Source organism: Rhinoderma darwinii, chromosome 3 (genome assembly GCF_050947455.1).
Source record: "Rhinoderma darwinii isolate aRhiDar2 chromosome 3, aRhiDar2.hap1, whole genome shotgun sequence".
In the NCBI taxonomy this organism is placed as follows: domain Eukaryota; kingdom Metazoa; phylum Chordata; class Amphibia; order Anura; family Rhinodermatidae; genus Rhinoderma; species Rhinoderma darwinii.
In genome coordinates, this window is record NC_134689.1 from 90,316,569 (window position 1) to 90,341,039 (window position 24,471).

The 24,471-nt window shown below is 42.0% G+C and overlaps 1 protein-coding gene across 2 annotated transcripts in view; it reads right to left on the minus strand.

Annotated features, from left to right (window-relative positions):
- Positions 1 to 15,720, minus strand: part of KIF3A (kinesin family member 3A) — a 77,958-nt gene extending 62,238 nt beyond the window's left edge. Inside the window, exons 1-9 of one of the 2 annotated variants that reach the window (XM_075856459.1) lie at positions 15,580 to 15,720; positions 13,467 to 13,740; positions 10,003 to 10,147; positions 8,631 to 8,715; positions 7,110 to 7,215; positions 6,179 to 6,318; positions 5,344 to 5,541; positions 1,607 to 1,781; positions 1,399 to 1,497 (exon numbers count right to left, since the gene is read on the minus strand). In XM_075856459.1, the coding sequence (XP_075712574.1) occupies positions 1,399 to 1,497; positions 1,607 to 1,781; positions 5,344 to 5,541; positions 6,179 to 6,318; positions 7,110 to 7,215; positions 8,631 to 8,715; positions 10,003 to 10,147; positions 13,467 to 13,740; positions 15,580 to 15,585 (1,228 nt within the window). In that variant the 5' untranslated portion in view covers positions 15,586 to 15,720. Of the gene's footprint in view, positions 1 to 1,398; positions 1,498 to 1,606; positions 1,782 to 5,343; positions 5,542 to 6,178; positions 6,319 to 7,109; positions 7,216 to 8,630; positions 8,716 to 10,002; positions 10,148 to 13,466; positions 13,756 to 15,579 lie in introns of those variants that run through there. The other variant, XM_075856458.1, reaches the window with a different exon arrangement.
- Positions 15,721 to 24,471: the final 8,751 nt, after the last annotated feature.

Below are 24,471 nucleotides of genomic sequence, written 5' to 3' on the forward strand. Positions count from 1 at the left end.
ACCGTGCGGTAAAAATAATGTGATATTTTTATAGATCAGGCCGTTCTGAACGCGGCGATACCTATTATGTATAGTTTTTTTTTCATATTTTCATGTTTTTTCTAATAATAAAAGGAGTTGATCAGGGAAACAGGGCAAGTGTTGTTTTTATTATTTATTAATTAATTTATTTTTCTTTCACATTTTTTTTTACATTTTTCACTTTTTCTTTTACACTGACCTGGGGACTTGAAGATCTGGTCTTCTGATCCACGCTACGATGCACTGCACTACTTATGTAGTGCAGTGCATCGTAACTGTCATTTTTCATTTGACAGTTAGCCGATTAGGTCCTGCCTCGGGCAGGACCTAATAGGCTACCGTACCTTGGCAACCAGGAAGCCTAGTAACGGCTTCCTGGTTGCCATAGCAACAATCGCCACCCGCGATCCATCGCGGGGAGGCCCGGGGGGTACAGAGGGAGCTCCCTCCCTCTGTAAACCACTTCAATGCGGCGGACGTCATTGACAGCCGCATTGAAGGGGTTAAATGGCTGCGATCGGCGGTAACAGCCATCGCAGCCATTGCAGCGGCATGTCAGCTGTGTATAACAGCTGACAGCCGCTGCAGATAAAGCGCGCACAGCTCCTGTGCTCGCTTTATCTGCCGGGCATAACAGTACGCCAAGTGCGGGAAATCACTTGGAATTTGGACGTACAGTTACGCCCAATCGCGGGAAGGGGTTAATGAATGGGGCCGTGCAGACTGTCAGTGAATTTCACGCAGCGTATGTCCGCTGTGTGAAACTCATGACATGTCCTAAATTTGCCCGTGTTTCGCGGAGCACGCACCCATTGAAATCAATGGGTGCGTGCAAATCGCGCTCGGCACACGGAAGCACTTCCGGGTGCCGCGCGTGATTCACGCAACAGCAGTAAAATAAATGAAAACAGAAAAGCACCACGTGCTTTTCTGTTTGTAAACATAAAACCAGAGTGCCATAATGATGCCGGCTGCGCGAAAATCGCGAAGCCGCGCACCATATGCTGATTACACACGGGCCTTTTGCGCGCGCAAAACGGACACGTCCGTGTGAATAAGGCCTTGGGATGGAAAATACACCTCTGACAGTGGGTGATGCTTCCAGCGGGTGAAGGAGATTTGGCTGGAGTTTTCCTATCATGTAAATCTGTGTTCCCCACCCACGTATTGCTCTCAAGACCTTCCATGGGGATTCCCAGCTGTTACCACTATAGGCACCAGGGAGGTCACATCACTACTAGTTCTTGGTACTAGGGTTAAAACCACATCACAGGCAGCCAACACTATTGTAAGAAACATATCACCAGGTCATATATTTAATAGACATTTTTCCTTTTAACATTTACTCTGACTCAACACCAACTTTTGGGATCTTACCTCTCCGTTTTTTCTTCTTTTCGCCATCTTCCCCAATCTCTCCATCCTCATCATCATCTTCATCTGTGCCACTGTCATCAGAGCCAGAGATTTCCTCCCCTAAACAAGCAGATTGAATAATATTGTAGAGAATCAATACTCCGTACTCCACCATTTGGAATACCGCAGATACGGATTCACTCTAGCATTTTAAATTAAATTTTTTTACCTTCTTCAAGTTTCTTTTTAAGTTCTTCAATTTCTTTCTGAAACTGACGCAAAAGTGCATCCTTGGGATCTTCATTAATTCTGGCTTTATTCTTGATATTTTTCGCTCTATTTGCGTAACGGAGAGTGCTGATTGTTTCATCATAATTGTAATCTGCTGGGCCAATGTTTGCACACTGTAAGGCAGAACGGGCATCAGCATATTTGATTTGATTGGTTATTTATTTTAATTTATAACTATCGTATATGTTGTCACTTTAAAAACAAAAATTAGTAGTATTCCATAGTCTTCATTTGTCATTTAACCCGTTAGTGACCGCCAATACGCCTCTTCACGGCGGCCACTAACAGGCTTTATTCTGATGCATATGCCTTTTTACGGCACTGCATCAGGATAAAGTAAACAGAACAGGGAGCGTCAAATCTCCCTGCTTTCAGCTGCTAGTGGCAGCTGAGGGCTGGGAGCGTCCCTGCTCTGCCGGGTGAGATCGATATTAGTATCGATCTCACCCGTTTAACCCTTTAGATGCAGTGTGCAATAGCGTGCACCACATCTGAGTGGTTTTTGGAGAGAGGGAGGGAGCTCCCTCTCTCCCCCACCGACACCAGGCGATAAGATCGCCGAGTTTCTGTGTCTCCAACGGCAGCCGGGGGGCCTAATAAAGGCCCCCAGGTCTGCCTGTAGCGAATGCCTGCTAGTTTTAAACGGACAGGCAGTAATACTCTGCAATACAAAAGTATTGCAGTGTATTATAATAGCGATCGGATGATCGCATATTAAAGTCCCCTAGTGGGACTAGTAAAAAAGTTTAAAAAAAAGTTTAATAAAGTTCATGAAAAAAAATAAAAAATGGAAAAACCCACTTTTTCCCCTTACAAACTGCTTTAGTATTAAAAAAAACTAAATAAAGTAAAAAAGTTACACATATTTGGTATCGCCGCGTCCATAACGACCCCCACTATAAATCTATTACATTATTTGACCCGCACGGTGAACGCCGTAAAAAATTAAATAAAAAACTATGGAAAAAATGCTGTTTTCTGTGATTACTGACTTTAAAAAAATTTGATTAAAAAGTGATCAAAAAGTCGCATCTACTCCAAAATGGTACCAATAAAAACTACAAGTCGTCCCGCAAAAAAAAAAGCTCTCATACAACCGCATCGGCGAAAAAATAAAAACGTTACAGTTCTTCAAATATGGAGACACAAAAACAAATAATTTTGAAAAAAAAAGCGTTTTTACTGTGTAAAAGTAGTAAAACAGACAAAATCTATACAAATTTGGTATCGTTGCAATCGTAACAACCCGCTGAATAAAGTTATTGTGTTATTTATATCACACGGTAAACGGCGTAGATTTAGGACACAAAAAAATAGTGGCGAAATTTGAGATTTTTTTCTATTCCCCCCAAAAAAAGTTAATAAAAGTTAATCAATAAATAATATGTCCCCCAAAATGGTGCTATTAAAAAATACAACTTGTCCCGCAAAAAACAAGACCTTCTACAGCTATGTCGACGCAAAAATAAAAAGGTTATAGCTCTTGTAATGAGACGATGGAAAAACGTAAAAAATAGCTTGGTCATTAAGGTCTAAAATAGGCTGGTCATTAAGGGGTTAAATAAAGGATTAACCTAGCAACTAGCGGCATCTAGTGGTCAGCTGTGTAGTTACATCTATCTTCTCAGAAATTCTACGATATGATCCTTTTCTAGAATACCACAGAAAAGATTTTTTACTTACTAACACAGTTAAAGTGTCAAGATAGAACGCAGATTGCGTTCGAAACACGTAGGCTCGGGTATATACCCTGACTACTCTTGCCTTGGGACTGCGTCTCCCATTCGATTTTAATGTCTTCTCCAATAAACATGGGACCTGCTTTTCCCTTTTAATCACTTCAGCGCTGGATCATTCTTTCCTCTATCTTGCCATTTTACACCGCGGGCCGTCTCGGGGATCCGAGCGACACTGTTGGAGACGCAGACCGGTGAGCTGGAGGTTTCCTCCCTGTTTCTATATTACATAGTTAAAGTGTAGCAGAATGTTCGACAAACTTCTGACATGTCATAGTGACATGTCAGAAGTTTGTATTGGTGGGGGTCCGAGCACGGGGACCCCCACCAATCGTAAGAACGAAGCAGCTGAAGTGTTCGTGTGAGTGCTCAGCTGCTTCGTTTCTGTTCGGCTTTTTCCGGAAAGCCGATGTATCGGAGTACGGACTCATAGACTTTCTATTGAGTCCGTACACTGATACATTTATTTCCGGAAAAAGCCGAACAGAAACAAAGCAGCTGAGCGCTCACACGAACGCTTCAGCTGCTTCGTTCTAGCGATTGGTGGGGTCTCAGTGCTCGGACCCCCCCCACCAATACAAACTTCTGACATGTCACTATGACATGTCAGAAGTTTGTCGAACGTTTAGCTACACTTTAAAGGATCACTGTACTTTTAACATATGCTCAAATAAAAATGCCACGGTACATTCCAATCTGGTTCCCACGGTGAGATCTTGGAGGACAATAGCAATATGTGGGTGCTGTTTTTATGTACAAATGCACATTTATAGTCAAAGCCCCCCTTTGTGTTATAATATTCCTGACAGCACTATGTCATATACAATCAATAGGCTATGACCAAAAGACATTTATTCTACTGCATCATTCCGAACCTAAAAATTCTATAGCATAGGATTGTTCAGATCATGCAGTGCAGTTTGACACCCACGATGTAAGTTAAAGGGACCATAAGTGGTGCTATAGTATATCTGGATATTTATTTAATACAGGCATAAATGTGATATGGGTATAAAGGCTCATAATAGTGGGAATCTGCATATCATACACACGCTATCACTTTCTACATTGGCTAGAGACTACCAGACAGTAAGGGTATGTTCACACGGGCTATTTTCAGCCGTTTTTTTGGGCCGTAAACGCCCCGAAAAACAGCTAAAGATGCGGGGGCTAAATGCCTCCAAAGATCTGACCATTGATTTCAATGGGAAAAACGGCGTTCCGTTCCCATGGGGCATTTTTTACGCGTCCGTTTAAACTAAGTAAAAAGGGCGTAAATTTTGGCGCTAATGTACGCTTACTCATAGCAGGCGGAAATTTTATTTTCTGACTGTTAGGAGTTCAAATTGTGTCCAATTTATTAAGAGGAGTGTGTCTTTGAAATACATTTGGCACAAATAACTCTAACTACCTCCTTTACCTAACCTGAGAGGGCTTTACACTGGGCGATTATCGGGCAGACAAGCGTTCATAGAACGCTCATTGACGATAATTGCGCTGACAGCGATCAGCAGATCAACGTGCAAACGCTCGTTATCTGCTGATCATATAGTTTTAAAAAAGTAAAATATTATCGTTGTTGGCAGCACATCTTCCTGTGTAAACAGGGAGACGCGCTGCAGACATGATAATGTTTGGTGACGAGCGATCTGAGTAACGACTGCTCGTTCCCATCCATAGCTCCTTGTGACAGGAGCAAACGAGTGCCGATCAACGATGTTTCGTCGATCGGCGCTCGCTGCATCGGCCGGTGTAATAGGGCCTTTAGGCTCGCATAAAAGAAGTCTTTGTAAACGTGGGCCACTGTTTTAAAGAAGCTCTAAAGGACGGGTATTCACTGGGATGAATACATTTTATAATTAGGCACCATTACTCATCACTTGGATTTAGGGACTGGTCTACATTGGGTAAAGTATGTCAACAGGAGAAAGACTCCTACCATCATGGTCTTGGAATTTCCACCCAAGGAATCCTGCAGCAATCTGGTAAGCTTGGAATTCCTGTATGGCACGTGAGTGCTTTTTCCATCAACCAAAGCAGAGATGACATTGCCCAGTGTGGAAAGTGACAGGTTAATTTTTGTGGCTTCTTTCAGTCTTTGTCCGGTTGCTCCAGTCTTGCCTTGCCTTTCCGAACCCTAAGGAATCACAAAAAAATACATAGGATTTTTTTATTTTTTTTAAAACAAACCATTGTCATCATATGGATAGATTAAGGAGATATACATCTTCCTTGAAGGGGGGGAAGAACTTTCAATTAAAAGGATTGCATACTAATAATGTCAATACATTGTAAGAACTCCTACTTTCTAGTAAACATGTACTTAAAAAAAAAAAATAAATAAAAAAAAAAAAAAGGTAGGGGGCAGGCCTATTAGGAAGTCTACGAAGTGCAGCTTCCATCACTGAGAGATGGCAAAGAATGGGAGTGGGAGGGGGGGGGGGCATCATTTTTGCAACTTCTCTTGTACAGCCCAGTAACATGCAGCAGTAAATTGTTACGGTCCGTGGTGTTAAGGAACTATAGTCTAGAGAACATTGGAAACTTACATTTGGTGGACCAGAGTGAAAGAATTTAAAGAGCAATCCAAGAAAAACAGATACACAGTGTTAGGTCTGGTGCATTTCTTGTGAAATAACCTTAATAGGTCAATTTTACTTATTTTAAAAATTTGGAGCCGGAATATTTTTTTTTTATCCATACGAAAATGTTCTAAGAACATTTTAGTACATACAGTAAGCTGAAGAACTACCCAAATGTAAACATATACATACCGCAAGATCTACAAGATGCAACTTCCCCATTCGCACATGGATATTGCCATCACCGCCTTTCTCACTACACTCTATAGTGATGGTGAAAATGGCGTGTGAGCGGGAGCTGTGCTCATTCATGTTTGTGGCTCCAACTGAACCTGTGGACAGTGAAGAACAATATACGCGTTACAATTTATAGTAACAACTAGTGATAATGAAAAAAAGTGAAAAATCCACTAAGTTCGTAATTTTATCCTGCAGTGTTGATCCAGTGGATGACAAAATAGATTGAGGGCAACTGCTATGAGGTCGGTGCCCTCAATCTGAAGAATACCGGTCTTATTAGATCTAATACACGTCCTAAATTAATTTCATAATATAGTCGTCACAGCTTTACGGCCTTTTCTTCCATTAACAGGAGATGTCATAAATGCCTAATAGATGCAGGTCCAGCTTTAAGGTCTCGAGAACCCAATGCCTGGTGAGTCTCAGGGGAGAGGTGGCGGGGAGCTGTGCTACGCTGTTTCTATTAACTCTCATTCACCGCCAAAAATCAAAATCTACTGGTCTCCACTCTGAGGTCTACTGGTAGATGGCGACATACTATTTGGCCACCACTATTGTACGGTGCTATAATATATCGAAACCGATTGTTTTAAGAGTGTGGCTAATAGATTCAGAGTAGTGTGGCATGCCAAGCATTACATTGGAAACCTACATCTGTACCATGAGGGGTCCCCAAAAAGAATCGCTTTGAACCAAGGACCCCCTTAATCTTATCATTACTGCAGTTTACGCTTCCAAACATAATGAATGAAATAATGAAAGCTAAATGCGAAAAAAAAAACACACCGACAAATCATGGGCATCAGAGATTTTTTATTATTGATCTCCTATACAGACCTTTTCTCCCTACAATTATATTTAAATAGTCACAGGCAGGACTTACGATTTTTGTGTCCCAGAGTCATGATTCGATCCATATCATCAGCATTGTTTACAACATACCCAGATAGGTCCTTGATGTAAACGCCAACATCAGGTCGCTCTTTAACCTAAAGCAAAGTGGTTCTTATTAACCTATATAGAATACATGCATTCTTTATCATGAAACATATTCAACTGCTGTGCTTCTTATAAAGGGGAGCTCAAACCTAGCATGGCAATCTACTGCGCATACATCAAATGGTCTAGTCTCCTCAAGCTACAGTATGCTGCGCGTTTAAGGACCCCAAAAAAATCCAACACAACAATACGTACATATATCAAGTGCTGAATTACATGGTCACTGTGTAATACTACATTAAAGGGGTTTTCCCACAATTAACATTTATCACCCATCCACAGAATAAGTGATATATTTAGATCACTGGGGTTCCTACCACCTATCTCTAGAATGGGCCTCCAGTCCCATGTTCCTCCTCAGTGCACGATCGGAGTGAAGAGGATTTTAAACGGAGAGTCAGCCACTCCATTCAAAGTCTGTAAAAATGACGGCAATAGCGGAGAGCTATACTCAACTGTTTCCGTCCGCCCCGTAGAGATTGAAAAGAGCGGCAGCGCGGATGCAGGTTCTAGAGATCGGCGGGAGTCCCAGTGGTGGGCCCATAGCGATTGTACATTTATTACCTATCCTGTGGATAGGTGATAAATGTAAATTGTGGTAAAAGCCCTTTAAATGTGGACACACTGGCAGCTTCACTGATGGAGAAACCCTTTTAACATAAATACAGCACTCTGCCATTAGCTCGGAGACAATTCTGCCTTGAGCTAAAGACTTGAATAACCTGAGGAAGATTGGTTGATGCCTGTCTGACGCTTCAATGTTTGTAGCAGTTGGGTCATGTACCCCAAAAATGTCTATGTGTGACATTCTGCGGTGTTTCTCTGTTCATATAACTAAAAGAAAGACACTTCTGTGCAGCTCCTCGACCATGGAAATCCATTTCATGAAGCTCTGGACGCAGCTCTTGTGGAACACTGTAATGATGCAACAGTCTCCTCGGTAAGGATAGGCAATTATTTTTTTTTTTTTTGTTAAACCACTTTGGTTCTGCCTCAATTAGGAAAATAGTGGCAAAATAACTTGCCAAAACCCGTGAAAAAATAAAAATCTGTCATGTCAATATTCCATTATTCAGAATTGTACTGTCTACAGCATGCTTTGCGGAGACTAGACGGTCCCATTTTTTGAGCAGATGCTCGATATGAAATATAAACACCTTCATAAAAAAAAAAAAATTGTTATATGTGCAGTTTTAGCAGTCTCGTGCCTCGCGTGTTTCCACTACGCTTTATTTGATCTTTTGCTGAATAACTGTACATGTAAGATTTAAACGAACAGTATTATGTAAAAATGTTTATATGTCCATTGTGACTGGTTTTATTCAATAAAAATTATTGAAACAAATATAAACACCAGTTGTTACCAACGGAACATTTAATGGATATTGTACTATACTGTGCTCACCTCCAGTCTCTGTGTTTGGTCTTTTCCAAGTAAATCCCGTACTTCCTCATTGTAAATTTCCAAATAAGACACTCTGACGAGAAACCTACAGAACAAATACTCGGTTCAAATCTGCACGTAAAAAAGTTCATTACCCTTGTAAATATATTATTCGACAGTTTTTATATGGATTATGAATGTTTTTTTCCTATTTATATAAATGGCTGCTTTTAAAAACATTTGGCGGTTGCCCTTGGAAACTGATCGCTCTGCTAGGAGTTGGGAATACCCCTTTAATAATCTAAGAGTGTGCTCCTAAACAGACCAGCATATTATATGTATATATATATATATATATATATATATATTATAGTGATTCAAAAAGGATGGTGCATAAGTAAAGGCCTGTAGTTAGAGTAACATCAGTGGTAAATGGCCAGTGGCAAAATCAAAGCAAAACTGTCTCAGTTACCAATCACAGCACAGCTTTCATTTTCATGAGCCAAATATGAAATGCGCTTACACACTGTGACATAAGGCAACGACTTTGAAGCAAAAAATTTTTGTTGCGCGTTGGAATTTGTAGGAACGGAGTCTATTGTGACAGTACAGCGAAACTTCCAGAATAAATTTGGTAAACGTGCTCCGCATAGAAACTGCATTTTGCGTTGGGTGGAGCAATTCGTAACCACTCGATGTTCATGTCATGGTAAAAGTCCGGGCCGCCCAAAGACTTCAGAAGAGACAGTGAACAGGATTCGAGCCGTGTATGAGCGTAGTCCTAGAAAGTCGACCAGGCTGACTAGTATGGAACTACATATTAAAAGAATGGCTTATGCCACAGATAGAGGAAGATCTGCCAAATGTTGTCTATCAGCGGGACGGTGAACCAACACATTTCCATTTGGAGGTTTGTAATAGACTACATTTAAATAACCACTTTTTTGTGTGGCATGCTACACTTTTTTGTGGCACTTAAGTGAAGTTGCATGATCTTGGGCTTTTAGTAAAAAAAAAAAAAAAAAAAAAGTTTTCTTGCAAAGTAGACTAATTACCATTATGGTGTTAAATTGTAGGTTTTTTAAATATTTCAGTAAAAAGGGTCTTCTGGTCTTTAGGCTGCACAGCTCAAAGTGTCTCATATGCTGCCATTGCTTCCATCAAACCATCATAAGTAATTATCAGCACATGGTAACTGGCGTCTTATATAAACTGTTCTGCTCGCTGCCTAAACTTGTGTGGGCAGTGAAGTGGCAGGGTAATAAATATGAAGCGCGGGGGTTGCAACCCACAGGAGACGGATTTTGGCTGGTCTATACTACGCTCACATTTTACAATGAATGAGAAGAGTACACATCAGGTACAAACAGGAACTTTCCAAAGTGAATCTTACCGTGTATCTCCTTCTGCTTTTGCAATATGTCCAAATATGTGAGCAAATGAATTAGGGATGATGCCTCGGAGTTCAGGAACAACTCGCACTCCCTCCATTGTAAATGTTTTGCCTGTACCAGTCTGCCCATAGGCAAATATAGTACCTAAACAAGAAATAAGAGTTACCAGTTATAATACAGTAAGGAAGATGGTCACAAGCACAGCACATTCACACTCAGAGGATTAAACTATTGCTCAAGTTAATAGGAATACCACAGAACCTATAGGCACGAGACTTTGATGTTGATGACCACTTCGTAGTATAGGCCGTCAATATCAGATCACATCTGACGAGCGCCGTGTCATTCACTTGAGCGAGGCTGAGCTGCAGCCGCTTCATTCAGCTGATGGGTGGGGGTGCCAGGACTAGGACTGCAACCAATGGGATATTGATGGCTTGTCCTACGGATAGGACATCAATATTAAAGTCCAGAAAAAACCCTTTAATAAATAGGATTATTAATTTCCCTTCAGGGTTCAATAAAGTCGATCTTATCTTAATAGTACTCATCCCAGCCTGAACGGTTAATAACAGCAAGTAACAGACTTCATAGCACTCTTAGATGTGGTCTAAAGTTTTTTGTTTTTTTTATCTAATTAAGTCAAAAATTCTGTGCGGATTGATTTTATTAAATATATTTATAGGGGTAAGAAAAGCGTTTTTCTGATACAGGTATTCAAATCCACTGCTTCCCTTAAAAAAAAAAAGTCAGAGCTAAATAAGACAGCTGACATCAGATAAAGTTTACTGCATATAGATGTGTGATTTGTCATTTATAATAAATCCTTTTTCTGTAAGCCCCAGAGCTCCGCTAGTAGTAGCTACAGGAAGCCAGGATGTCATTATCGTGAGCATACCTGACTTTTCAGAATAGGCTGTCATACGCGTGTACATGAGGAATAACACTATTGCTGGCCATTATATGACTTGTATATGGAGTTTCTCAGTAGATTTATATAGAGCTAGAGCCTTCTGCATGCTCTTACTCTCATTTTCAGTTTTCTCTATCCCTAGTGGGTTGAGCCTATCTGCTATCATGTCTTCCATACACAACACACAGAGAGAAGAGAACATCCTGATCCCCAATCTCTTTATCACCTCCTCCGAAGCAGCAACAACATGGAGGAGATTATACAGCAGTGAATCCAGCACCAGGGTGAGATATAAGGGTAAGTTCACACGACAGCGTCCGTAACGGCTGAAATTACGGGGATGTTTCCGCCTGAAAACATCCCCGTAATTTCAGCCGTACCGGCATGTGCAGGCGCTTGAACGCCGTGTCCATTACGGACGTAATTGACTCCAATGAATAGCAGCGCCAATGAATAACGGCTCCAATTACTGCCAAAGAAGTGACAGGTCACTTCTTTGACGCGGGCGTCTATTTACGCGCCGTCATTTGACAGCGGCGCGTAAATATACGCCTCGTGTGAACAGACAAACGTCTGCCCATTGCTTTCAATGGGCAGATGTTTGTCAACGCTATTGAGGCGCTATTTTCGGACGTAATTCGGGGCAAAAACGCCCGAATTACGTCCGTAATTAGTGCGTGTGAACATACCCTAACACTTACTGGAAGCTGAAGCTGCGTGTCTGTCTGTTGTATCTCTCTGCCACTCTCACTCAGCTCCCCCCCCAGCTCCATAGACCTCTATGAACAGCTGTAGCCCGTTCCCTCAGTGACATGATCGTCTGTTTCGTCTTGAGGAGACGAATATAGCAGTAAATTCAGAGTAAGTGAACAGTTAGGAGGGGTGGAGAGGGGATAAAGTAGCCAGAAATGTGGAGAGCGAGTTTTTTTTCTAATAAGACATATTACAAAATGTCTTCTATTCGCTTGTACTATTGAATTATGAAAAGCTTTTGGTTAGTGATCATTTAATGCCATGTCTGTGTAAAGAAAGCAGAGGATTTGGAGCATTATTTCACAAAGACAGAGCCCTGAAATTAGTCAGCACAGAATATTCAAGCTATTTGGGTTAAATAAATGGTATGTGCACTTTAAATGCCCCTATAAAGAATAGATTTGCCATTGATGAACCCATGATAATATACTAGGGCACTAATACAGCAAAGCAGCCAATGTAATAACCTGTTTTAGAACAGCTTATAACGTGCCTCTGACTTAAAACTGTGGGATATTGTACAGTAGGGATGCACGATGCATCCTCAAACGGTTCAATACCGTTATTTCGATACTAAGCTGTGCGGCCGCATAGCTTAGTATAGTAACAAATGAATGTATAAGAGCGGGGCTGTGGCTGTGTAATACAGCCATTGCCCCGCTCCTGTGAAGTGCGCACGTGGTGATGTGACCAGCGCTGGACTAATGAGTGGCAGCACTGAAGACAGAACATGGCGGGCGCACTGCAAAACACCCCCCACGTTCTGTCTTCGGTGCCTACCCCGCCGCTCATTAGTGCAGCGCAGGCCACATCACCTCATGGTGACCGCGCGCGCATTTGTTGTCTAATGTGTAATGGCTGTATTACACTGCCACAGTCCCGCTGTAACGGCGGAGATCAAAGAAACCTCTCATCTCCGCCGCTATATCAGGGAAAAATGAGAAGGGGGGATGCCCTTTGGATCGCGTCACAGGGAATTCGATCGAGGGGTACACCATATATGGGCAGACAGCCCAGGGTCAATTGAATGACCCCAGGGCTGTCTTACCAGATTTCCTGTTGTTAGGGCAAACTGAAGTATGTCCTAACAACTGCCTGTGTACAATCAGTGCACAGGCTAATGTACCGGCATATAGATATATGCCAGCACATTAGAGTTTAAAAATAAAAAAATATATAAAAAAAAACCACATACAATAAACATTAAAATAAGTCTCGATACATAAAATATACACATATTCGGTATCGTCGTGACCGTAATAACACATTTCTAGGGAGATTCATATTTGCGCGGTTATAAAATTAAATAAAAACGGCTTTCTTTCACTTATTAACTTGAGGCACGAGATATTAGGAGTTTTGAACCTCCATGTGCCTCACATTAGTAGTGATTAACCCCACCGTTTTTCCTGATTTACAGTTCTGTGTGCCATCAATTTTTGATGTCAGTGTTGGTGCTTATTACGTCCGTGTGTTGTCCGTGATTTTCACGTACCCATTGACATCAATGGGTGCGTGATCAGCAAAAACTAACCAGAATAGGACATGCAGTGAGTTTCATACAACGGACACACGCTGTGTGAAAAACACTGCATGTGTGAACGGCCCTAGTGAATTTCATAGGTAAGTGTCCGTGAAAAAAACGTACGGCACACGGACGTGAAATACGCTCGTCGGATAACCAAGATGCATGAAAGTTGCATTTGCAGAAAGTGAATTTGTGCGAGATGTCAAGATGTAGCACAAGCCTAAAGATAAAGAGACTAAACCCTCCGCGGTCTTACAGCGGATACGCACCATTGTAGCCTTCTAGTACAGAATCTACGATAGGCCTGGCTGTTAAGTTATAAACATCCAACTGTTTACTGTCAGTTCCAAAAACCGTGTCAAATGTAAATGTCTTTGGAGGCTCATTCATGGAGTCCACTTTGTGGACAGCGATAGTCCCTCGAATTTCATCCACATTGACGGCCATCCTGTTACCCATCGCCTTTTCTCGCTCGTTTAGAGGGCGACATCGCACCACAACCTTCACGTTGTCACAAGACTCTGGTTTCTCGGTTTTGTTGATCTGCGGATAAAACATATTTACCTTTAAGGAACTTTAGGAGAAAAGTGGCAGAAAACTCATAAAGCTGTCATATACTGATAGAGCTCAGAGGATACTGTCACATGTAGCGATGGCGGGGTGACAGGATCTTGTGGCCCTACTGCCATGCAAAAGCAGTGGGGGAAAAAAAAACAAGATTCATTCATTTTAATGCAGGTAAAGAAGGAAATGCAGAAACTCGCAGCTTTACGGCAGCGGCAGAATAAACTTTTTATAGTTATAAAGTATTTAACAGAATTGCAAAAAAAAAAAAAAAATCAGGTGCAACAAAACAATATACACCCAATAACATGAGGAGATGTAACTGTCAAAGCCGCAGTGTGGTGCCCCATCTTGCTGTCACTTCGCACCAATTAAAATAACTCTTACAGTATACAATGATATATTTATTATCAGGCAGCCTTGACTGTGACCAAGTCCATATTAGGGATGCACGATGCATCGAAACTTCGATACTCTGCATCCCCAAACGGTTCGATACCGTTATTTCATGTATTTCGATACTAAGCTGTGCGGCCGCACAGCTCAGTATTGTAACACATGAATGTATGAGAGCGGGGCTGCGGCTGTGTAATACAGTCTTTGCCCCGCTCCTGAGTCCTGACATAAGTGCGCGCGCGGTCAGGATGATGCGATGCGGCCGGCGCTGCACTAATGAGCGGCAGCACTGAAGACAGAACATGGCGGGCGCTGTGCAAAACACCCCCATGTTCTGTCTTCAGTGCCTGCGCCGCCGCTCATTAGTGCAGCGCCGGACGCATCGCCTCATGCTAACCGCACGCGCACTTATGTCAGGCGCGGGGCAATGACTGTGTTACACAGCCGCAGCCCCGCACTATAACGGCGGAGATCAGAGAAACCGCTCATCTCCGCCGCTATTTCCCTGAATGCTGCGATCAAAGATGACTGCAGAATTCAGGAGAAAATGAGAGGGGGGGGATGCCCTTGGATCGCGTCACGGATCGAGGGACATACCATATATGGGCAGACAGCCCAGGGTCCATTGAAGGACCCCAGGGCTGTCTTACCATATTTCCTGTTAGGGCACACTTAGGTATGTCCTAACAACTGCCTGTGTACTATCCGTACACAGGCTAATGTACTGTAATATAGATATATGCCAGTACATTAAAGATTAAAAATGAAGTAAAAACAAAGTAATATTAAGTAAAAAAAATACATACAACTTTTGTTACAATAAATATTAAAATAAGTCTCAATACATAAAATACACATATTCGGTACTGGCGCGGCCGTAATAACCTGCACAACAATTTTTTTGCGTCATTTATGATGTGTTCGATGTAAAAAAAATAAAAACTTTTCACTTATTAGTGTAAGGCACGAGGTACGATGAATTTAACCTCCATGTACCTCACATTAATAGTAATTAACCCCATCATGTACCTTACACATTAACCCATTATGACTGAGAAACATAATGGGGTTAATTACTATTAATGTGAGGCACATTCAAAATAGATCACATCTCGTGACTCACATCAGAAAATGGAAGAACTTATTTTACTGTTGGCAAAGCATCGTTTTGGTATGGAAATCTCAATACTACACGAAGTATCGGTATCGAAGTCTAAATTCTGGTATCGTGACCTCCCTAGTCCATATAGTCCTGTGGTATGGGCAGCGCATCCTCCTATCTGTATGGGATGTGTCATTATCACTTCCCAGCTACATACAGGGATGTACTGGGAGGGGGAGGCCTTGCATTTGAACGGACGATTTGTCACCTCAGGTATACAATACAGGATCTACCAGTCACATCACCTATCCCCTCATTACCGGCATATTTGCGACGATTCTGGAACAATCCCCGAGTAGCAGACGTGACACCGGCTCCCACAGACACCTACGCCGGGAACTGCCAAATCCTTGGACCAGTACTTTAATCACTCACTACGCGCATGCGCCAAGCTCACGGAGCTAATTTCAGTGACAGGAATCGTGGCCAATGGCTGAGAAGGATGATTATCGGCTGCGGATAGGAGCGTCCAATCACTGAGCTTTATTTACCTTCTGCAAACGCACAGGGAGGAATGTGTCCAAGTTTGTGATTGACGGAAGGAATCCCACCAATAGGGAGACAGTTCGGACCGTTTGTTCCTAGGATATCTGTGTGGTTCTGCTTGTAGCCGCTGGGTGTAGCAGTTGTCATGGCAACGGTTGTGAAGGCCGAACCTGCTTTGTACGAGAGCTGTGCGCTGACCCAGTTTATCAATTTATACAAAATAAACTATTACTATTCTATTGCTGTAAATTCTGCGGTGACCTGTCATGGATAGCGAATAGAGACAGTCATGTTATGTAGAATACACATCTTATAAGAGCTTTAGCGTCTTCTTACAATGTCATTAAAACTGGCCATAGACTCAACAATTACCATTAACCCCTTAGTATCTAAGCCTGTTTTGGCCTTGTGGACAGGCGATTTTTGCAAATCTGACAAGTGTCACTTTATGTGGTAATAACGTGGGAATTCTTTTACCTATCCAAGCGATTCTGAGATTGTTTTCTCATGGCATGTTGTACTTTATGATACTGAAACAATTTGGTCGTTAAATTGAATATATATTTGTAAAAAAACACTAAAATGTAGAGAAAATTTTAAAAAATCTGCATTTTTCAAAATTTTAATGTATTTGCTTTACAAATAGTAATACCACACAAAATAGTTACTAGTTCATATTTCCCATATGTCTACTTTATGTTTGCATCGTTTTTTGAACATACTTTTATTTTTCTAGGACGTTACAAGGCTTAGAACTTTAGCAGCGATTTCTCACATTTCCAAGAAAATTTCAAAAGGCGATTTTTACAACGACCAGTTCAGTTCTGAAGTGGTTTTGAGGTTCTTCTATAATAGAAAGTCCCCATAATTCACATTTTAAAAACTGCACCCCTCAAAGTATTCAAAACAGCGTTCAGAAAGCGTTTTAACCCTTTAGGCGTTTCACAGGAAATAAAGCAAAATAAGGTGAAATTGACAAATTTCATTTTTTTTTACTAAATTAATTTGTAATACAGTTTTTTCTGTTAGGCTGGGTTCACACAACCTATTTTCAGACGTAAACGAGGCGTATTATGCCTCGTTTTACGTCTGAAAATAGGGCTACAATACGTCCGCAAACATCTGCCCATTCATTTGAATGGGTTTGCCGACGTACTGTGCAGACAACCTGTCATTTACGTGTCGTCGGTTGACAGCTGTCAAACGACGACGCGTAAATTGACTGCCTCGGCAAAGAAGTGCAGGGCACTTATATACATTATATGCAGGACACTTCTTTGCAACGTAATTTGAGCCGTTCTTCATTGCATTCAATGAAGAGCAGCTCAAGTTTACGAGCGTCAAAGACGCCTCGCATAATACGAGGAGGAGCATTTACGGCTGAAACGACGCAGCTGTTTTCTCCTGAAAACAGTCTGTCTTTTCAGACGTAAAAGACAGTTCTCGTGTGCACATAACCTTAACCCAGAAGGTTTTACCAGAGAAACGCAACTTAATATTTATTGCCCAGATTCTGCAGTTTTGAGAAATATCCCACATGTGGCTCTAGTGCGGTAATGGACTGAAACACCGGCCTCAGAAGCAAAGGAGCACCTAGAGGATTTTGGGGCCTCTATTTTATTAGAATATATTTTAGGCTCCATGTCCGGTTTGAAGAGGTCTTGTGGTACCAAAACAGTGGAAACCCCCAAATATGACCCCATTTTGGAAACTACACCCCTCAAGGAATTTTTCTAGGGGTATAGTTAGCATTTTGACCCTACACGGTTTTTGCAGAATATATGGGAATTATGCTGTGAAATTGAAAATCTAAATTTTTTCGAATAAAATGTAGTTTTAGCCCAGATTTTTTCATTTTTACAATATACAAAGGAGAAAAACCACCCCAACATTTGTAAAGCAAACTCTTCTGAGCACAGCAATACCCCATATGTGGTAATAAACTGCTGTTTGGACACATGGCGGAAGTTAGAAAGGACGGAGCGCCATTTGACTTTTGGAGCTCAAGTTTTGCTGGAATGATTTGCGGCGCCATGTCACATTTGCAAAGCCACTGAGGGGCCAAAATAGTGCAAACCCCGCAAAATTGACCGCATTTGGGAAACTGCAACCCTCGTGGAATTTATCTAGCGGTATAGTGAGCATTTTGACTCCACTGTTTTGCTTGCTGAATTATTGGAACTATGCAGTGAAAATGAAAATCTACATTCCTTCCACTAAAATGTTGCATTTTTTTCATTTTCACAAGGAATAAAGGAGAAAAAGTGCCCCAACAATTGTAAAGCAATTTCTCCTGAGTACGGCAATACCCCATATGTGGTCATAAACTGCTGCTTGGATACACCGCAGGGCTCAGAAAGGCAGGACTGCTACTTGGAATGTAGATTTTGGTTGATTGTTTTTTGGGCGCCATGTCGCATTTGCAGAGCCCCTGAGGTACCATTACAATAGAAACCCCTGAGAAGTGACTCCATTTTGGAAACTATACCCAGTGGCGGATTATCATTAGGGCGGTTGGGGCGGCCGCCCGGGGCCCGAGGCTCCCAGGGGGCCCATAGCCACCCAAACCCCCTCGTCGCTAGCACCAGAGGGAGCCCCGGTGCCAGGACCACACCTGTCATGAGACGAGGGTAGCTTCGCTCCTACTTAGCAGCCGTGGTCTCTGCTGCTTTAGAAGCTCCCCCTCCAGCCCCCCTTCCCTGCTCTAAACATCTCTCCTCCTGCTGCTAGCTGTCGGGACATGGGGGAGGGGAGACTGTGCGGGCTCTGTGTCGGGCTGTGAGCAGGAGAAGAGCTGCAGTGAAGACTCACAAATATCCTACATAAAAGGTAAGTGCATGTGTGTTTACAATGTGTACTTTATATGTGTATAATGTGCATACTCGTGTGTGTACTTTACATGTGTATAATGTGCATACTCGTGTGTGTACTTTATATGTGTATAATGTGCATACTCGTGTGTGTACTTTATATGTGTATTATGTGCATACTCGTGTGTGTACTTTATATGTGTATAATGTGCATACTTGTGTGTGTCTGTGATGTGTATAATGTGCATACTCGTGTGTACTTTATATGTGTATAATGTGCATACTCGTGAGTGTACTTTATATGTGTATAATGTACTTACTCGTGTGTGTACTTTATATGTGTATAATGTGCATACTCGTGTGTGTACTTTATATGTGTATAATGTGCATACTTGTGTGTGTCTGTGATGTGTATAATGTGCATACTCGTGTGTGTACTTTAGATGTGTATAATGTTCATACTCGTGTGTGTACTTTATATGTGTATAATGTGCATACTCGTGTGTGTCTGTGATGTGTATAATGTGCATACTCGTGTGTGTAATTTATGTGTATAATGTTCATACTCGTGTGTGTACTTTATATGTGTATAATGTGCATACTTGTGTGTGTCTGTGATGTGTATAATGTGCATACTCGTGTGTGTACTTTATATGTGTATAATGTTCATACTCGTGTGTGTACTTTATATGTGTATAATGTGCATACTCGTGTGTGTCTGTGATGTGTATAATGTGCATACTCGTGTGTGTAATTTATGTGTATAATGTTCATACTCGTGTGTGTACTTTATATGTGTATAATGTGCATACTTGTGTGTGTCTGTGATGTGTATAATGTGCATACTCGTGTGTGTACTTTATATGTGTATAATGTTCATACTCGTGTGTGTACTTTATATGTGTATAATGTGCATACTCGTGTGTGTCTGTGATGTGTATAATGTGCATACTCGTGTGTGCGTGTATGTATATATATATATATATATATATATATTTCTGCAGCAATTCCGCAGAAACTAGCAGAAATTTTGCAGCAGGAAAAAAGCACCATTTCCTGCATTTTTGCTGCAGAAAATGGTGCATATTTTGCTGCGTTTTTCTCAATGTTGAAAGATGGTGACGTCTCCTCTGAAAAAACGCAGCAATTCAGTCCACTTTCCGCAGCAGGAATTTACATGCTGCAGCATGAGAAATACACACCGCAGGACAAAATGTCTGGTCGGAAATTTTACGCAGCGTCTGGATGAGATTTGGTAAATCTCACTCACTTTGCTGCTACCCTATTCTGCGTATTTTCCGGCCGGAAAATACGCAGCAATTCTGTTAAGTGTGGACAAGCCCTAATACAGTAGCATCAGAGTAGATTAGATGTGAACAATTCTCATCACACGCTGCGTAAATGATAAGTGGGGGAAAAAAAGCTCCGAAATTTACCTGCGGTGCGGTTTTTTATTCCGCAGCATGTCAATTGTATTTGCTTAAACGTTGCTCATTCGTTTCGGGTTTTCCCCATTTAATTCAATGGGGAGGTAAAACCTGCAACAGATAGCAGATGTTATGTAAAAACGCAATTTAGAAAAAATAAAAATCTTATACTTGCCCAGAATTCTGTTTCTTTGTCCGGGCCGGCCTCCTGGGATGACGTTTCACCCCATGTGACCGCTGCAGCCAAACACAGGCAAAATCACAGGCTGCAGCAGTCATATGGGATAAAATGTCATCCCAGGGCTGCAGTGTAGGGACGCTGTGTAGCACTATATACAAGGGGGGGGGGGCGCTGTGTGGCACTATATACAAGGGGGGGAGTGCTGTGTGGCACTATATATAAGGGGGAGTGCTGTGTGATGCTATCTATAGGGGTCTGTGTGATGCTATCTATAGGGGGCTGTGTGACGCTCTCTACAGGTGTGTGTGTGTGTGTGTGTGTGTGTGTGTGTGTGTGTGGCGCTATCTACAGGGGGGTGTGTGTGTGTGGCTCTATCTACAGGGGGGTGTGTGTGTGGCTCTATCTACAGGGGGGTGTGTGTGTGGCGCTGTCTACATGGGGGGTTGGCGCTGTGTCCCTGCACAGTGTGATACTGTCAGTATGTAGGGACACAGCCCTGAAAAGGGGAATCGTAACACCCATTTGTTAATGCTTGTGCAAAAAGGTAGTGTTAGCAATAGTTGCGGCGTGGCAGGGTGGCGGTGGAGAAGGGGGGCCCAAGTTTGGGTAACAGCCCAGGGCCCATGGTCTTCTTAATCCGCCACTGACTATACCCTTCAGAGTAATCATCTAGGGGTGTAGTGAGCATTTTAATCCCACAGGTGTTTCATAGATTGTATTAGAATGAGGCAGTGAAAATGAAAAATTTATTTTTTTCACAAAAAATATGTAGTTTTGCACCCAATTAGTTTTTTCCGACAAGGCGTAATAGAAGAAAAAACAGCACACAATTTGTTACCCAATTTCCCCCGAGTACAGCAATACCCCATGTGTGGCCCTGAACTGCTGTTTGGTCACATAGCAGAGCTCAAAATGGAAGGAGCGCCATTTGATTTTTAGAGCATAGATTTTGCTGGACTGGTATACGGGTGCCATGTCACATTTGCAGACCTCCCTTAGGTACCAGAGTAGAGTGTAAAACCCTGAGAAGTGAACCCATTTTGTAAACTACACCCCTCAAGGCATTTATCATTTGCCTGGACATATGACAGGGCTTAGGAGTGAAAGGCGCATGTGAGGCCTATTTTGGTGGTTTTCGCAGCATTAACCCACAATGGCAGGGCTCTGGGGTCAAATAGTAAAACAAACCCCCAGGAAGTGACCCCAATTTTGGAAACTGCACAACTGAAGGCATTTTATTAACCCCTTCCCGCCGCAGCCCTTTTTCAGATTTTTATTTTCGTTTTTTCCTCCCCACCTTCCAAAAGCCATTACGTCTTTATTTTTCTGTCGATATAGTACTATGAGGGCTTGATTTTTGTGGGACGAATTGTAGTTTTTCGTAGCACCATTTATTTTGCCATATAATGTACTAGGAAACGGGAAAAAAATTATTTGTGGGGTATAAAATGAAAGAAACAGCGATTCCTCCATGTTTTTTTGCGCGCAGTTTTTACGGAATTCACTGTGCAATTAAAACAACATGTTGACTTTATTCTCTGGGTCAATATGACTACGGCGATAGCAAATATATATAGTTTTTTCTATATTTTACTACTTTTACAAGTAAAAACCTCCGAGAGCCATAACTTTTTTATTTTTCCATTGATTAAGTGGTATGTGGGCTTATTTTTTGCGGGATAAGCTGTAGTTTTTAATAATATCATTTTGGTGTAAATGCGACGGTTTGATCACTTTTTATTTCATTTTTTGTGAGAGATTAGGTGACCAAAAAATAGAGATTCTGGCGTTTACAATTTTTGCTTTACAGAGTTCACCGTGCGGGTTAAATAATGATATATTGTAATAGTTCAGACTTTTACGGACGCGGTGATACCAATTATGTTTATTTAATTTTTTTTTTACTAAGCTCTAGGGGGAAAATGGGAAAAGGGGAGTTTTTTGAACTTTTTATATTTTTTTACACAAAAAAAAAACTTTAACTCATTTTTACTTTTTTTTTTATTAGTCCCCCTAGAGGACTTCAACCAGCGATCGTTAGATCGCTTGCACGATATACTGCAATACTATTGTATTGCATTATATCGTGATTCTGACAGGCAACGGCAGGGCTTAATAGGTGTACAAAGATAGCAGACCTGGGGGTCTTCATTAGGCCCCCAGGCAGTCGTAGCAACCATCGCCCCCCCCCCCCCCCCGCGATTGCGTTACGGGGGACGCGATGAGCTGTTAGAGTGGGTCGGCCCCCTCTTTCTAACGATTTAAATGCTGTGGTCTCTGTTGACCGCGGCATTTAACGAGTTAAACTAGCAGGATCGCGCTCGAGCGCGATGCCGCTAGTTACTCTGAGGTGTCGGCTGTAACAAACAGCCGACACCAGCATCGTATGAATCGGGTTCACTCCGTGAGCCCGCTCCATTCTTCCCCTACCCGACTTTGGCGTATGGATAGTGAGCATTTTGACCACACAGGTTTTTTTTTTTCTATTAGAAATGAATGCTCAGTGGATGGTTCAGTGAAAATTGCAAATTTCCACAGGTATGTGCCATTTTAGTGCACAATATGTTGTGCCCGGTTCGTGCCACTGAAGACAAATACCTCAAACTGTTAAGCGGGTTCTCCCGAGGTTGGGCGATGCTATACATGTGGACGGGCTGCAGTTTTTAATGGTATCATTTTGGGGTACATGCAACTATTAGATCCCTTTTTTTGTTCTATTTTGCGAGGGGTAGTGACTAACAAACACCGATTCTGGAATAGTTTTTTATTAAATTTTTTTACAGTGTTGACCGTGCGGGTAAAATAGCATGATATTTTTATAGTTCGGTTCGTTACGGATGCGGGAATACCACATATGTGTACTTTTTTTGTAACGTTTTTTGTTTTTTCCTAGAATAAAAGACTTATTATAGGAAAAAAGGCTGTTATAGTATTTTTAACATGAAACTTATTTTTTTTTACTTTTTTACAACATTTTTATTAACTTGTTTTAACTTTTTTTTTTCCCACTAGGGAACTTGAAGGCATGAAGCCCTGATCGCTATTCTAATACACTGCACTACCTACATAGTGCAGTGTATTAGAGCCAGGGGCGTAGCTAAAGGCTCATGGGCCCCGATGCAAAAATTCTTATTGGGCCCCCCCCCCCGCAAACTTCTAATGGCCGACGGTCCGCAGCTTTCAGCTGCATCGCTGGGTCTCCTAAGTGACCCAACAATGCAGCACTAGCAGCCGGGGCGTCACTAAGGCTGGGTTCACACACCCTATTTACGGACGTAATTCGGGCGTTTTAGCATTGAATTACGTCCGAAAATGCGGCTCAATAGCATAGGCAAACATCTGCCCATTCATTTGAATGGGTCTTACGATGTTCTGTGCCGACGGTCATTTTTTTTTACGCGCCGCTGTCAAAAGGCGCGGCGTAAAAAAGACGCCCGCGTCAAAGAAGTGCCTGTCACTTCTTCAGACGTAAATGGAGCCGTTTTCCATGGACTCCATAGAAAAACAGCTCCAATTACGTCCGTAATGGACGCAGCGAAAGACGCCTGCACATGCCATTACGGCTGAAATTACGGTGCTGTTTTCTCCTGAAAACAGCACCGTAATTTCAGCCGTAACAGACGCTGCCGTGTGAACATACCCTCAGGGCTTAAAATGTCAGGGAAATAGCCCCAATACATATGTGTCCGCCCAAAAAAAAGTGTGTATATGAGACAGCATAGCATATCTATAGCACTACGACCCTATAAACTATGGATAGGATTAGATACAGTGGCTCAGCAGACAGTATCACACATGATAGGATTAGATACAGTGGCTCAGAAGGCAGTATCACACATAATAGTATTAGATACAGTGGCCCAGCAGACAGTATCACACATGATAGGATTAGATACAGTGGCTCAGCAGACAGTATCACACATGAGAGGATTAGATACAGTGGCTCAGCAGACAGTATCACACATGATAGGATTAGATACAGTGGCTCAGCAGACAGTACCACACATGATAGGATTAGATACAGTGGCTCAGCAGACAGTACCACACATGATAGGATTAGATACAGTGGCTCAGAAGGCAGTATCACACATGATAGGATTAGATACAGTGGCCCAGCAGACAGTATCACACAAGATACAATTAGATATAGGGCCCAGCAGACAGTATCATACATGATTGGATTAGATACACAGCTCAGCAGACAGTATCACACATAATTGGATTAGATACACAGCTCAGCAGACAGTA